This window comes from Protomyctophum bolini (assembly GCF_963924005.1).
Source record: "Protomyctophum bolini genome assembly, chromosome: 6".
NCBI lineage: Eukaryota > Metazoa > Chordata > Actinopteri > Myctophiformes > Myctophidae > Protomyctophum > Protomyctophum bolini.
The window spans coordinates 8563881-8581380 of record NC_137867.1 but is presented as its reverse complement, the minus strand read 5'-3'; the positions used below and the strand labels follow the sequence as shown (position 1 = coordinate 8581380).

General features: G+C 44.8%; 1 protein-coding gene across 1 annotated transcript; it reads right to left on the bottom strand.

The window, feature by feature from the left end:
- Nucleotides 1–2413: 2413 nt before the first annotated feature.
- LOC308317592 (piggyBac transposable element-derived protein 4-like) lies at nucleotides 2414–11061 on the bottom strand. Its single transcript, XM_080766721.1, has 5 exons — nucleotides 9363–11061; nucleotides 8739–8899; nucleotides 7651–7915; nucleotides 5902–6057; nucleotides 2414–3879 (listed from the first exon to the last, which is right to left on the bottom strand). Exons 1-5 carry the CDS (start codon nucleotides 10599–10601, stop codon nucleotides 3478–3480), a joined length of 2223 nt encoding a protein of 740 aa, XP_080622847.1. The 5' UTR covers nucleotides 10602–11061; the 3' UTR covers nucleotides 2414–3477.
- Nucleotides 11062–17500: the final 6439 nt, after the last annotated feature.

Here is a 17500-nt window from a genome sequence, read left to right as displayed (position 1 = left end):
AAAAAAAAAAAAACTTTGCTTTTTGCAAGAATCGAACCTGCGTCGGCACAGTGCCTTGACTATAGGGGCGAGAGCGCTAACCATTACGCTAGAAGAGGATGAAATAATTCCGAGAATAGTACTAATAGGACAATAAAACCTGCACCACGGCACGCAAAAAAAAAATAAACAATGGCGGATTCTGTACTCGCCACGGCGGAAAATGAAGAATACGCCATGGCGTAAAAAAATAGGTCGTGGCGAGTCGTCACCGCCACGAATTGATCTCGCTGTCTCTCGCTGCGCTACCGAATCTGTCAGCAGATGGGGGGGGGGGGAATGAAAACACAGGCACACCACAGGAAGTGGGGGGCTGAGGCCGGGCCAAACAGGCCAACATCCTGTTATACACATTCTACTGGGGCCTGAAACAAACAGCAGAGGGTGCTGTTTTTCCCCGTTTTTTTTGCCAATGGGTTCCCAGATTTGTTCACTCATGGAACCACCATGCTACACCACCAGTGGTGGGTGTCAAAGTGTGGTCCAGGGACCCTCAGTGTTCCAAATGTCCCCTCTACGGGTGTGTAACGACGAGTGTACAAATGTAACCAAATGTACACTCTCAGAGTTATGGTTGTCCCTGAAATTCAATGTTGTGAGAACCACTGTGCTATACACTAAATAGAAGAGAGCCTTCATTAGTGGTTAGTACAAACCGGCATTGCATCGCCATTCTGTGTGTCGGAATGCCTCTCTGTCCCCTTCGTATCATTGGTAGCACCTGTGAAGGAGAAGAGGCCCAATTTCCTTCCAATAAGGCTTCCGATTGATTACTCTTGTGTGTACTCTGGGGCTACAATAAAATCAGATGAGTTTTAAATGACTATTCATTTACATGTTGTTAGTCAGTTGTCTGATATGCGCTGCATTATTATGTAATATACATGATGGACGCAAGGCAGACTATTTCAGTGTTACATCATAAACATTGAACAATTGAGTACAGTCTACATACAGATGGACTATGGAATGCGTCTATAATGCTGCTATTTTTTCCCCGAATTTCGCTTTTCATCATTTAGTTTTTTCTTTGAGGATTTTGGGGGCCTGGTTGAGAGGGTCAAAGGGACCTCGGGGCCTTATGTTGCCCATGGGTGTTGAAGTTGTAAGCAGGGTGTACGTGGCATGGACTATTCAGCGGTTGTCAGCCTTTTCAGGCTATGACCCCCCCAGAACAATCACATTTGAACTGGTTACCCCGCACCCTGAAAAGGTGAGGCATTCATATTTCATATTCATATTTGAGGCAATTCATACATTTTGTTTTACTCGGTTCCACAGATATTGTGCATATAGCCGATCTACATTTTCTTTGACCTATTTCTTCCAGGTAATATTTGATATTTGTGGCAATGTTTTTATTATAGTATAGTTTGTTGATTACTTTTGATGCAGTAATGGTCTTTTTTCAAGGGGCGCTATAGCCCAAAAACAGGGATGCTGTATTGTTAAACAATTACTATGCTTCATTAACACATTAATAGCCATGAACAAACCATAGTTCATATTTATTTGAATTGGAGCATTATGGATAGCTGTAGATGTGGTTCATGAAGATGTATCATTTATCTGTTAATGTTAAAGGGATAGTTCAGCCAAAAAACGTTTATTTTCGATCCGCTGGTCTTATTGGCTCAGGAATGTTACAATAACATCTCCACTTTTTTAAGGTTTGGGTTGTGTGTTACCTTGCCATGATGTTACTCCAAATGTGGACAAGAAATAAAAGATAATTGCTCCAGTGATTAGAAATTGATAATTCAAAATATGCTCCTCATTGACTTACATTGTATGCTGAAACTGCTCTCAAAGTCACTATTTTAGTACGTAAACAAACCAACAAATTTGATTCAAACAATATATAGCATCACCAAAACTCATGTTGATTTGTCCATTTTATTAGGAAGAAAACCCGGACTGGATCCGTGGATCCGGATCCAGATCTTCAAATAGTAACAGGAAGTTAACATTTTTATGAAAAAATAAAACCACATGAGTTTTGGTGATGCTCCATATTGTCTGAATCAACTTTGTGTGTGTTTGTTTATGTACTAAAAGAGTGACTTTGAGAGCTATTTTAGCATACAATGTAAGTCAATGAGGGGCATATTTTGAATTAACAATTTCTAATCACTGGAAAAAAAGAAAAAACAATCTTGTCCACATTTGGTTGTTACATCATGGCAAGGACACAACCCAAACCTCAAGTGGTCTTACACTTTAAATAGCATTATATAATCATCCACAAATCTTACATGTTTTTCAGTTTCAACTTGATCCTGGACTGTTTATAAACATGGAACATTTTCATATTAACATTTGAAAAAAATAAAAAATAAAGATTTCAGAATATTAATAAAGGACATGAATCAAATGAAGTACATCATGATGAAATATTTATTTTGGAAAAGGAGAGATTCAACTTCCCATAGTAAACGCTTGCTGATGTATTGTTAAGTGCAGAAAAGACTTCATCTTTTTTGTATTTTTTCATATAAAATCCTAGTCATAATTTCAAGGTATAAAAAAAAAACACAAGGCAATCTTCCATCAGTGTTATTAAAGGCAATATGCCAAAAAACATTCTATACTAATTCAAATGACCTACAGTATTTCAGTTGCTTTTTCTCTAGTAATTCGTGCAATAATAATAATAATAATAATAATAATGATACTCATTCTATCCTAAAAACTAGCTCTATATAAAGTGTGAGACTATATTGTGCAGCTGTAGTGGCAACCTTTGGAATAAAGGAGCACTGCGCCCAATTCCAACCTTATTTTCACATAATTGGTCCTCACTAATGCTCATTGTAAGATGGCGGCATTTTTGTGTCTACTCACTCACTCTCATTGGTGGGCTGTGGCTCTTATAACCACCATACTTGTCATTACTTGGTGCACTCTTTTCCCCTCCAGTCTACACCAAATCTCTTTGACAAAACAGCAAACCACATATCATACAGTATGTCCTGCTATACTGTTCAGGATTCAAATGCAAAAGCAGCAAAAGCAGCAGATGGACCAGCTCAAAATGCGTCGCTTCGCGACACGTTTCGAGCCCCGTGGATCAGCTATACTCTTGATGCTTTGCGCGCGGCGCTGTGACATGTTCAAGTACTGCGTCGTTAATTTAGGGATACGTGGATTTAAGAGGCATTCTGCCACCACGAGATCTACCAGCTCGCCGCGCGTTGTGCGCTTGTAGATCTGCCATTCATGGCGAATGTTCCCGGCCAGAATAGAGATGCTATAGGGTTCAAGTGGACAGTGAGCGTTATAGTGAGGACCAATTACACGAAGGTATCTTGAAAATGACGTGACGTGTGCTCCTTTAACAAGTCTTTTGACGGTTTAAGAAAAAAGAAAAAATCCTTTGACACAAGTTCTCGGTTGTTTTGTTCACACAACAAAAAAAGAAAAAAAACAGTCGACCCGTCATTTATGAAACTCGGAGAAGCACCCGCCCCGGCATAGATGAACGTTGCATATCTTGCATCCGAAGACGCTCTCGTGCCGCAGTCCCTTGTTGGTGCAGTTGCGGCAGCGCCGCGAACGCTCCGACATGCGCTCCAGCCGGTGGCCGTACTCGACGGGCGAGTCGGCGTGCCGCTTGCGCGCCGCCCTCTCCATGCCCCGGGCGCCCTGGTAGTCCCCGATCAGCTGCTGCGCCAGCCGCACGCGGAACTGCCGCTGCGTGAACCGCTGCTTGCCGCCGCCGAAGCCGGCGGGCGGCGCGCCGCCGCGGCTCTCGCGCAGCACGATGTAGGCGTTGACGACGCACAGGTTGACGTAGAACCACAGGAAGTAGCGCCACCACTTCTTGCAGGGCCGGCCCACCTGTGGTGGGGAGGGAGTTAAAGGTCGTCACGGTCTTCATCGATCGTGTGGCCCACTTTGCTTGACTTTGACGCCGCGTCACAGGGCTGTCACGATTACGAATTTAAGTCGACGATTGTCACGAATAATTTGCGATTAAAGGTATATTCAGTGATTTCACTTCATTCAAATATCACTTATGTTTTTGGTTTTGTTGTGATAATCCTCTCTACTATTGAGTGTGCTGACCATATAAGGAGTTCCTCCCTGTCCCCAGTTAACCCCTGGGGGTAAAAAAAAACAAAACGTAGGTTTCGTTTTTGGCTCTCTATCCTGATTGGGTCCCGAGGCAAAAACGAAACCTACGTTTTTTTGAGTGAAATCACTGAATATACCTTTAACGGTTTAATTGTGACGCAATGTAGCATGTAACGTGTCAAGCGGCTGACCAAATTGGCGGTTTTAACCCATTTTTGGGCGGGGACCCCTTTTGGTGTTAGCATTACGTTATGCTTTAGCTATTGAAAAAGAGCAGATCTACAAGCTCATAGCGTGCCAAAAATCGAAGAACGACTGACACATAGAAACATAGCTTTTTCAGAAAACTGTCATTTTCAAACGGACATTCTTTTTAGAATCTGATCTCAGGTCAGAATGAAAACTGTCAGGATGTAGAAGACATTATTTTTTATTTATCTGATCTCAGATCAGAATGGGTTAAGCTCGTCACCTCACTCGTCGTACTTCCTCGTGCCGTCAGTGCTGCCACTGAATGTGCTTTGATTGCTCCCGGCCACCACCACCACCACTACCACCACCACCACCGCGCCGGTAGGCTCTGCTTTCCCTAAGGGGCTCTCTTCGGTTCTCCCCAGGGGAGGTTTGTTATGGATGCATAGTATCTCCCTGCTGTTAAATGCTTGTCTTCTAATGTGCTGAGCACGGAGCAGTGTACAGCAGGGCCTGAACACCAAGATCAAATACAACCAGTGGGTGAAAACTGCTTGCATTGTTTTTTTTTTTACTTGAGTAAAAGTAGCAACACAATTGTGAGCTTGTAGATTGGCTATTTTCAAATGGCCAAAATGTCTAATCTACACGTGGATCTGAGATCTAGTGGAGTACAATTTAAAGTATTGGAAATACGCAAGTAAAGTACAAATACCTCTAAAAAGTACTTATTCTAATTAATTACTTCATCTATTTCCTTCACCGTTTAAGCAGGCACCCGTGGGTGGAATGGAACAACGTACCGCATTGGGTGATTCTTCAAAGGTTAGTGAAAAACACCCGCAGTCAAAGGGGGGATTATAGGATTCATTCATTACGCAGTCGAAGTGTTAAGATCTTTTGGTGCTGAAAACATTTGAAGCGAAAAATAGCACCCGGAAATGGATTCCATTTCGTCAACACTCACTTGCTTGTTTCCGAGGCGACTTGTTGCGCTCTGCGGGGCCAATCGGAATACTTTCATCACCGCAAGCAAGGCAATATACAGTACTTTGTTTTGTTGTCACTTTTGGTTAAATGTATTAATTTGTGTATTAAGTAGCCACGTAATATGCGGGATAATGTATGGCTGGGTCATCGTTGATAGATAAATCACCCCGTCTGTGATTTATCACATCATATCATATCATATCATATCATATCACATCACACCACTGAATATAACATTCACAATTGTAATTACCGGTACACTTAATGCCTATTCATAGTCTGGATTCTCGGTGGTGAGGTGACCACCACCGCTCCGGTGGTGAGCTGACCACCCGGAGCTGAAATAACGTCGAGCGGTGGTGAGTAAAAAACAGAGAGAGAAGGGCTGGGAGCGGTGGCGGTTGGTTTGCTCTTCACCGCGGCTCAGTGACGTCATGTTGTAGTTTCGGTGGTCACCCCACCACCGAGAATCCAGACTATATATATATGTATGAGCCTTTTTAAGCTCAAGCTATTAATGCTCTCTCTCTCTCTGAACCGACTGAACTGCCATTATCTCGAACCAGGCAGTAATGTATTAGTTTAGACCGTTTCTGTGCCCACCTGGTAGCACTCCCTCAGCTGGTCGCAGAGGTCCACGCCCCTCATGTTCTCCTGGTACAGCAGGAGGGGCAGCGGGCGCGGGACCCCCAGCGACGGCCCCACCGCCCCGGGGCTGTCGGCGCCACCGTCGCTGTCCACCTCGCCATCCGTCTCCTGCTACAGAGTCACAATCGACACGTACTGCAGTGTTGTTTTTCATGGCAGCAAATCTCTATTTTCAGTTTAGTCATAGTCTTTGGACTGAAACTTCATTTAGTTTTAGTCACATTTTAGTCACCTGGGAATGTCTTAGTGTTAGTCTAGTTTTAGTCGACTAAATGTCATAAGATTTCAGTCGACTAAATCTACAGTTGATTTAGTCGACTAAAATGTATTTTGGTTGGGTCTTGATGCCGTCGTAATGAGTGTTTTTACACTTGCTGAAAATAGCTGATCTACAAGCTTGTGAGCTTGTAGATCAGCTATTTTCAGCATGCAACCAAGTGTAAAATGACTTATACTGGATCTCTTGTCGACTAGTCCCTTCCTAACATTTTAGTCTAGTTTTTATTTGTCGACGAAATTGTCAGTATATTTAGCCTTAGTTTTAGTGATCGTAGCTTAGTTTTCATTTAGTTTCCATTTGTTTTTGTCAGTGAAAATAGGTAGTCGACGAACATTTTTCAGTCTTAGTTGTAGTCGACGAAAACAACACTGCTGTACTGTCACCTCACAGATTTAAAGGAGCCAAAAGAACGGTAAGGGAAAGCAATGACACTCGTGTGAAGTTGAGGGATGCTCTTATATCATCATTACATCACATTCCGTGCTCAGCCAACGTGCACGGATGTGCGGGCCAGTGGATCAAAGAGGCCGGCAAACGGTCACCATCAGGGAAGGTTTAGTTGACGATCAGTAGTAGTACAAATAGTTGCAATTAACAATATAATTCTGTTTTTTTGGGCTTTGAACATTGGAACACAATACTATTAAATCAAAATTATTGTTGTTATTTTGAATGCACAAATAAAAGTTGAATACAATTTTACAATTTAGGCATTTAGCAGACGCTCTTAATCCAGAGCGACTTACATTAAGCAAGAACAAAAAGCATCATACATCACATAAAGTCACATAAAAAAGCATTTATCATGAAACATGCGTAAGCTAAGAACGTAACAGTGGAATATCTATATAATGAAACTATACATATATACTATACTATGCTATACATATGTACTATGACGTGCTATGGCTACATACAATGCAATTATAGCGCTGTCTACATAACATGCTATAATAAATCTGTATCAAGTGCTATCTAAGTCTACAGAAATGCTATCTAAGGGGGTAGGGAATATACACAGAAACTAGGATTGGTTTTAAAAATCTTTTACTTGTCTATAAAGCTCTCAATGGTCTCGCACCTTCCTACCTACTTGACTGGCTGCCTAAATATGTCCCAAACCGTTTTTTTATGTCGTTGCCTTGCTTTTCTTTTATTCTCCATTGTTCTGTAAAGCACTTTGAGCTGCATTTCATGTCATGAAAGGTGCTATACAAATAAAATAATATTATTATTATTATTATTATTATTACTGCTGGATTGAATTATTGTAGATTTAGAAATAGACTTAATCGTTTTGGGGGAAAGCAATGGTGAAGTCATTGCGTAATATATATGCAATATTATACTTAATTCAATATCACAATAATAATAAAATTATTATTATTATTATGTAACCATTTGTGACAGACCCCCCCCCTTACCTCCCGCGGTGGTTGCCGGCCCGGGCTGATGCCCACGATGCCCGGCGCCGAGTTGGTGGACAGGCAGCTGACCACCTTGACGTCGCGCGTCACGGTGGCCACCAGGTTGCCCCGCTGGCACTGGTAGAACTCGCCGGGGGACAGCTTGCCCACGTTGCGCGGGCGCAGCACCTCCGGGTAGCCCCTGCGGGCCGGCTGGGTGGGGCCGCAGGCGTACAGGCCGTCCCGCAGCAGCTTCTGGAGCAGAGGAACCGAGGTGAAGAAGCTGCGGTCGGGGAGGAGGAGGAGAAGGAGGCGAGATGAGATTATAGGTCCTTTCATTGATCCCCCCCCCCCAATCTCTCTCCTCATGAAACCTAGAATTCATGGAGATATCGTTCTGGTTCTCGGGGCGCATTTCTCAGCCAATAATCAAGAGCAAAACCCATATTTAAAACCTTGGTTTTGGTTTTGAATTTTGTTCCCCTGAGGTCTCAGCTATTGAATTATTATTGAGTCAGGAACGCGACCAAAACAAAACAATCTCCTTGAATTCAAGACTTCACGGGGTGAGTTATTGATAGGAACAAAGTCACGTTTTTTGGGGTGATGTATTCCTTTAAGATACAGTTACAGTGCAAGATATGTACTGCCGGTTCAAGCAGGGTAGAAAAACAACCCGTCAAGCACGGACAAACAACAGCATACAACAAGTGCACAGTACGCCCTCTGAGTGTGCATTATACAGGAACAAAATAAATAATAATAACACTGAATACAACCAGCGAACCATGTCAAGATTATCTTCCTTTACAGTAATGAACTATGTTGTTACTTCAGAGCTAATTAGTCTAATTGGCCGTAGCAGAGCGACCATCGGGTGCCTCGTTATTTAAATCTTCATGGCTATACCGGCACAACAGAAGGGCCAAGTCTATTGTGCTTCCTCTTGGGGGGGGGGGGGGTAGATATCCCCCCCCCTCCTGCTCGGTTGGCCCACAGTTTCTCCATTATGGAGGGGGTGTGGTGGTGTGAGGTGTGAGTGAGTGGGTTCACCATGATGGCGTGCAGCAGCTTCCTCGCTATTATAGACTCTATACTATACGCACCTGTCCATGAACAGGTGGTGGTAGCGGCCCTCCAGGCCGCGCACCAGGGACGTCACCACCCGGTGACCCAGCGCGGCCGAGGCCGTCTCCTCGCCGGGCCTCCCCACGTAGATGCGGGTGCGGTGGCAGTAGCCCGAACGTGAGTCGCACAACATCCACACCTGTATACAGGGGTGACACGATTGTGTGAGATTATTATTTAGTAAACTGACGATTGCAGAGCTATACCAACCTGCACACATTTTGTGTACTTCTCCAACCACGCAATTCTAGGTGTCTATACGCCTAGAATTGCGTGGTTGGTACACAAAATGTGTGCAGGTTGGTTGGTAGCTCTGCGATTGATTGTCGTAGAAGTAATTGGAATGAACACATTTAACAGATTATTTGTCTTTGAGAAGGTTTCGGCCTTTTTAGGCTTTGAAAACCTAAAACAATGGGGCAGATATTGGTAAACTAGTCAAATATACAAAAGAAATGACTGACAATGACTGGAACCAAAGTTTGGATGTAGATCTGCTATTCTTTTTTTTTTTTAAACAGATAAATGAATGTACTGTATGTGAATGTAAACGATTAGGAGGCGATGTATGCCTAATAATTGTGACAGGACGTGCCCCGCACCTTGAGCCCCTTCTTTAGGGGCTTGGCGGGCATGTACTGGGTCGGAGAGAAGCGGCCCTTCGCCGCAATGGCGCACTTGTCGATGGTCAGACAGCGGTTGGGCATGTACGAGTCCCACATGGTGTTCTCCACCACGTCCAGCAGATGACGGATCTTGAAGAGACCATCGTAGCCGCGCTCCCCGCGCATAGGCTCGGACTCGCGGTCGCACAGCTGCAGGTACTGCGTGAGCTTCTCAAAGCGTCTGGCTGTCATGGTCTTTTTAAAGCCTGCGTTGCCGATGAAAATGTCACTGGCCCAGTACATGCCCGAGTCCGGAAGCTGGTTGATGCCCATCAGGATGTTGAGGCCCACGAAGGCCTTCATCTCGCGGAGGTCAGTGGGGTGCCAGTGGGGGTCTGACTTCCCGCTCCTCCGCTGCCGATAGAGGGCGTAGTTGTTTGTTTGTTCCACCATGTGTTCAAAAAGAGAGTCCGGGAAGAGCATCCGGAAATAGTCCCGGGTGTCGGCGTCGTCCCCCAGCGAGTGCTGCGGCCCGCACGACTCGGCCGCGAACGGCTCGATGGCGATCACCTGGTCCGGCTCGCCCCAGAAGTACGGCGAGGTGCAGCAGTTCTCCTCGTCGGAGTCCGAGGAGTCCGGGAAGCTGCTGAAGCAGCTCGAGCGCTGCTCCTCCTCCTCCAGGTCGGAGAAGTCCACGTCCGAGTCGCAGGAGGCGCTGCTGTTGTTGTCGGAGCCGCCGGAGCAGCAGTGGAGCGCGGAGGAGGCGGAGTAGTAGCAGTCCTCCGCGCCGTACTCCTCGTCCTCGTGCTTGACGACGCCGTTGCTCCCGGTCACCAGGATAATGTTGCAGCCGCCTCCCGCGAGCAGAGCGCCGGCCGCCGCCGCCTCCTCCTCCTCCTCCTCCTCCGTCGCGGCTCCTGCCGCCGCGAAGCCGTTCTCGCCTCCTCCGCCATCCTCGTCCCGTTCTCTTCCTCCTCCTCCGTCGCCCTCTTCTTCCTCCTCTTCGGTGTCGCCGCCGCCGTCCTCATCCTCCGCCCGCTCCTCCTCCTCCTCCTCTTCCTCCTCCTCGTCGGGTTTATGTCGGAGGAACGGCAGCTCGAACCACTTGACGTCGGCGGTCAGGTCGAGCGGAGCGTCCTGGTTAATGTTGTCGGAGCTACTTTCCGCTGCGTCCGCCCAGCTGCTAGTTTCCACAATAGTAAAAAGCTCTCTCCTTTTTCTTGCCGTCGTCGCCATGTCGGGGTATTAAAGTGTCCCTGCATGAGTCTTCCTTTTTATTTTATTTTTGAAAAACCGGGAAAAAAAACACCGTATACAAAAAAGGGGAGAAAAAAAATACAACCTCGAGAGAAGAAGGGAAAAAAACGGGGCTTTAAAACGACAACTGACGTGCGCTTACAGAACGGCGAAAAACTTGACGTCTATGCGGTATAGGGTTAGTTCTAAAGCTCGATGTTTCCCTCATTGTTTCCGCTCTCTCTCGCTCTCTCTCGCTCTCTCTCTCTCTCTCTCTCTCGGGTGGCTTGGTTGATCGGTCGGTCGGGTTAGTTTGGTCGGGGTTTTTTGTGTGCGTCTCTCTCTCGTCTCTCTCGCTGTGTTCTTTGTAGGAGCGGTGCAGTGTGGCCGCAGACGTCAGAAGCTGCATGCATGTCCTGCTTTGTAGGGCGTCAAGCGACTGCAGCTGCTCGGTTGGGTGCAGGAGGGTTGTTCTGCTCTGTGCTGTTCTGCTGTGGCTGGCACGCCGGCAGATGGCCGCTCGCTGTTGTAATGCCCGCTGGCATGAGCCTCTATCAATAGCCGGATACTAGGACCCATCATCCCTCTTTCTCTCTCTCTGGGGGCTGTAGTGGTTCTCCATGAAACAACATTTTCATGTCAAGGACCCCCAGATTGATATGTTTTTGGCTGTGTAGTACTAGTACCCACCCCCCTCATGTTGTGCCAGGGACCCCCTATAACATTGGGTTAAAAAAAAAAAAAAGAATAATGAATCAAAATGATTCAACGTTGTTCCACAATTCTTAAATATTTTTTCAAAATGTGTCAAAGATAGCTGATCTACAAGCTACATCACATCGCATATAGATCTGCTATTTTATAATAGCTGAAAAACAAAACAAAACAAAACGTGAATGCGTAAACAAAAAAATCCAAATATATTTACATTTGCGTGCACCATGCAGGAGATATATGCTTTTCATCAATAAAGAAATTAATAAAAAAAAGATTTCTCTCCTATTTCCTATTTCGGCCACTGTTAAATAGGCCTTGCCAACAAACGCCGACTTATACAAACTCTGCAATGAACTATATTTCAACCTCTTTATCGTCTCGCTTGTCAATGGTTGAGCCCCTTTTATTATTATTATTATTCCAGGCCTATAATCATTCCAGCGCGCTCAGCGTGATACGGATGAAAATGATGGATGTGGTCACATCACAACACACTTACAACTCCCCATTCATTCATCTCCCTTTAACATCATAGTACACACACACACACACACACACACACATACACACCGAGCGAGTGTACTACTCACTCCAGAGGCTGTGTTCATTCATAAACATGCTTCTTCTCTCTCCCTGACAGGTTCCTACATGAATGCGGAGCCCCATAGGCTATTGTAGAATTAGGAACCTCCCTCTATTCTATGAATGTGGGCAGATACGTATACGCTTGTATTTCAGTCCATGGGCTTTGAAAGTTGAAAGCAGGACTCGTCGACGGCGAGATTGACGGATTGGTCCCCCCGGTATAGCTATATAGCTATTATGTCACGTTTAAATGTTGTCGGTGTGTGTGTGTATGATGAACATGTGTCCTCGTGGTTGGGGTCAAGTATATCAAAACAAGCTTTACTATTATGTCTTGTTTGCTCTGACGCCTTTTGAAATCAAACCAGTTTGCAATTACACTGTTACAAAACAGATGGACATCAAACATGTTTGTGTTAAGGGCCTCCAGATTCATATATATGTATTTGACAGCAGACCCCTATTTGTCATTAACATTTTTCAAGATTGTTATTATTTTTCTTGTGAAAATGACTGAAGTATAAACTATTAACAACAGGCCGATGCACACCTCAGAAGGCTATAGCGACAGGTGCGTATGGGCATATTGTAAGGGTATCTTTGAAAAACAAAGAAAAGGCCCCGCACACTCATACATTTGTCTGTCCTGATGAAGGTCTAATCGACCGAAACGTCGACCTACTAAAGAGCAACATTTTGGCAAGTGTCTGACGGTGTGCGGGACCTTTTGTTTGTGTTTCAAAGATGTTGTGCGCAAGCCTTGCCACTGGCATCACCGCTTCCAAAAAAAAAGGTGATATATTAAGACGTATTATTGACCTTATACCAACCTTGAAACGTACCTTAGTTATGTCACCAAGAATGGTGGTCCCTTATTGGCTGTTGATGGTGAGTTGGTGACGTAGCATAGCCAAATTATGCTGGTCGCTGATTGGGCTACGGTCTTAAACAAGAGAGGACACCGACATACCTACCCCAACATACATATACATACCCATCCGATCGCAGTACTTGCACGCTCTGTTTGCGCAAGAAAATAGGGTTAAAGTGGTTAAACATATTGATGCTACAGTATAGAGCGCCGCAGTCCCTCCCCCTTTCAGAACAACGAGTGGCCCAGGAAATTAATCCCAATGCATTTTTCCCCATAGGCATTTCAAAACGTATTTATTTAAAGACCTTTTAAGCGTCGTACGAAGCCAACTCTTGTCGTGACAAATCATGACGACACACACAATATTTTGGACCAAACAAATAATTACAAAGAAGAAAAACAACAAAAAAATGTGTTGTAACCTGCCGTTTCTTTCATCTTTCTAATTAATTGTTTGGCCCGAAAAATTGTGTGTGTTGTCATGATTTGTCACGACAAGAGTTGGCTTCGTACGACGCTTAAAAGGTCTTAAAAAAATACGTTTTGAAATGCCTATGGGAAAAATGCATTGGGATTAATTCCATGGGCCACTCGTTGTTCTGAAAGGGGGAGGGACTGCGACTGGCAGAACTGGCTATTAACCGCTTTAGATGGGAACCCCCTGGAACCTCCTCATGGGGGCCCCCGGACCCCCATGAGGAGTGTGAAAGCAAGGTTACTATAAACAACAAAATCACCCGGTCATAACTGCCAGGTGCAACAAGTTCTTGTATATAGCCCCTGTTTTCGTTCATTTCCAACGTTCTTTTGTTGGTTCACTCACTGTGTTTTGTCATGGCTTTCCTGTTGGTCCAGTTAGCTCAAAACAGTAGCGGCTTAGTAGGCAGAGTATGTGCTTGAAATGTACTGTAATTCTACAAACTGTTAATAAATATTTCAATCAATCAATCAAAGCCAATCATGACTAGGTCGTGTTCAGAGGCGTCTTTACAGTCGTCAGTCGTGCATGCCAAATGTAGGCCAGGCTGCTTCGCACCTGGCAGAAAGACCACTTATTTGGTTTGACACCTTTTGAAAATATATAATCAAGACAGATGTAGCTGTGTGTAAATTGCATGGCTACGGCATGCCGTTACCCTCCTTTCCATGTAATGAGCGGTTTATTCCAGATTTGGCCCAAGACCTGTATAGGCATAAAGTGTATTTAGAGTATGCATTCATAGCCAAAGAGAACATGGTTGCTTTTATATGCCAGCTGAGGCTCGTGGCGCAGTCAGACTGCAGAGTCTCCATTTTCCACCGCAGTCTGAAAACTGAATACTCTCTACCTCACCCCCTAGCACTCACCTCTTCAGACTCCACCTCACCCCCTAGCACTCACCGCTTCAGACTCCACCTCACCCCCTAGCACTCACCTCTTCAGACTCCACCTCACCCCCTAGCACTCACCTCTTCAGACTCCACCTCACCCCCCTAGCACTCACCGCTTCAGACTCCACCTCACCCCCTAGCACTCACCTCTTCAGACTCCACCTCACCCCCTAGCACTCACCGCTTCAGACTCCACCTCACCCCCTAGTACTCACCTCTTCAGACTCCACCTCACCCCCCTAGCACTCACCGCTTCAGACTCCACCTCACCCCCTAGCACTCACCTCTTCAGACTCCACCTCACCCCCTAGCACTCACCTCTTCAGACTCCACCTCACCCCCTAGTACTCACCTCTTCAGACTCCACCTCACCCCCTAGCACTCACCGCTTCAGACTCCACCTCACCCCCTAGCACTCACCTCTTCAGACTCCACCTCACCCCCTAGTACTCACCGCTTCAGACTCCACCTCACCCCCTAGCACTCATCTCTTCAGACTCCACCTCACCCCCTAGCACTCACCACTTCAGACTCCACCTCACCCCCTAGCACTCACCTCTTCAGACTCCACCTCACCCCCTAGCACTCACCTCTTCAGACTCCACCTCACCCCCTAGCACTCACCTCCTCTTCAGACTCAACCTCAACAAGGAAGTACCTCCTTCCTCGAATCAGTGTCCAGTTTTTGACAGATGCTAGTTATACTATACAGATACGTTAGTTACTTGTTCACGCTTTTTGGATAGACATATAGGCCTACTGTTTGTGTAATCACAAATGCTAAGATTGCTATATTAGATAGCATGTTGTTTAGACCAGTGGTTCTCAAATAGGCCCCTAAGGCTACACAGAGGTACTACAGGGGGCACGTGAGAGAAAGTGGGACATGGAATAACTGGACACAGTTTATCCAAGTTTGTCCAAGTCTAATTTCAAGTCTTTCACTCCTTTTCTTGTTTGCACTTTGATCCAGAAATCAGGAAAAGGCTGTACTGAGGCCAAAAAAGTTTGAGAACAGATGCTAGGTTTGATGTTTACCTATAGTTACTTTGTATAGCACCAAATGGATTTCTTTATACAATCAATTTATGTGTCTATATTTACCATGTCGTTGGCTGACTAAAGGTTATTTACTCTGATCTTACACTCTTGATAAGAGTGTCCTTGAAATATAAACGTAGAGATTTCAAGTATACTACGGAACACAATTGAGTGAATGATCATTAGCCTAAAACTACGTGAATGACTATTCCACGATAACCACAACCCAAAAGCCAAGAACGGAAAGCTGTCATCTGTTGATCAATATATTTTAAAATATCCATATTTGAACCCCCATGTCTGCTAAGCAGCCAGCTATAAGCTTATATCATTTAGATTTATTTTAGGACAAATGTGCCAGTGACGTTGTCCCGTTTGCTCCAGACTGTATGGTCCGGAAGGGCATACAGAGGCAACAGTCTGGCCTGCGAGACTATAGGTAAGATGGGACTGTGGCTAATGTGGCTAATGTGAAAAACGCATTTTTCCATCCACTTACACATTCATTTGTCATTATAAAACAAGTGCTGTATAAATCATAGACTGTAAAAATGTATAAGCTATAGTCTATAAATGGACAATAATACAATGAACGAGTGGAATGTTATAATGTCATATTATAATGAACGTAGAACCATTACATGAGAAAGTTTCAAGCAGATGAAAAATAATTTGCTCCAGGGCCTAGTGTGTGTGTGTGTGAGCTGGGTTGGTTCTCAAAGTGGGGGCTGGGGACCCCCAGAGGTCCTTGAGGAGTTCCAGCCAGGGGATCCCCAGCAAAATAAGTTGATAATAGCTTAAAAAGCAATTTAATCACGTTTTAACCCTATATATGTGAGCTTGTAGTAAAAGATAAATAAATATGGGGAAAAAAATATTGTCGGCCAAATACATTTTGGCTTCCTTGACATGGAAAAGTTTGAGAACCATTGGGCTATACTAAAGTACAGTATAGTATATATAGATGCAACTGTAGGTCGTGTTTATGAAACTTTCCCGTCAGTCAGTTAGGTGCTTCGTGTCACGCCACGTGTCACGCCTCCATATATGGTCACGCCTTGTAACAGCATCCCTCGTGACACGTGACACATAGCCATATATGGCTGTCTCCATATGAAGATCATGACACTGACCTCATCAAACCCTGGATAGCCATACATGGAAAGAACTGGATCATCACCTAGATCTGTATATATGGAGCCAGCCAGCAACTCTACATCTGACCTCAAACCCTTAGATCTCCATATATGGAGATCTAAGGTAATCTGACATTCCATATGTTGACCCCCCCCCCCCCCCCCCCCCCACCCGTCCTTCCTCTTCGATGTCTCCCTTTTGACTGATACCTGTCCATTTAAAACTCTATAGCCCAAAGTATTAGTATAGAGTATAGAGTTAGAACAAGCCTGAAAATGAAGGCCCGGCCCTACCTGGTCCCTCATCAAACCCTGTACACTCAAGACACGCTCCATATATGGCCAGTACATAATTCATTCCATATGTTGATCTGACCCCCCCCCCCCCCATCCCAAAGCACCAGCGCTCGCCCAGCAGTCATTCCGTCACCCAGGCGGATGCGTGCACACGGCCGATTCTCGCCCTCAGGGCGTCTTACTAGTAGTATAGTATAGTATAGTATAGTATAATATAGTGTAGTTAGTATAGTGTGTAGACTGTACTGTAAAAGCTGTATATTGGTTGCTTACATCGTTTTGCATAAGCATATATAGTGGCGAGATACTGCAACAACAACATGTTGATTGTGTATCTCTTCTCCTGCACAGTGCAGGCTATATTATACTGTGGGTACAATGTTCATTATTGATGTTGGTGGTGTTTTTGCGATGTCTTTTACCCTGCTGCATCTTTACAGTAGACTGTAGGCTACTGTATACCTTCGCAGCTGCGCCTGAAGTCCTCAACCCACATGATCAAACAAGGTCTTCTCTGTCAATCAATACAAATATAGCCTAGATTGATTCTATAAAGTGCATTAGGCTACTATACTATCTATCACCGGTAACTAGTGAATAATTATTTATTACAGTAGCTGAGTTAATCTATGCTCAGCGTATTAAAAGTCAGGCAAAAATGAACAGACCGCAATGAATATGAAAATGGTTATATTGATTGCATTGTACACCTCAACAGACTTTCAACAGCGAGTCTCTGGATCAATATACGGTACATTTCATATAATCTACCAACTGGTTGCATGCTCTGCATTGCACTGATTGTAGGCCTATACTGGTTGCACTGGTTTGTCACCAAAATACTTTGTTTTGGGCAGGTTACCGTGTCGAGACAGACA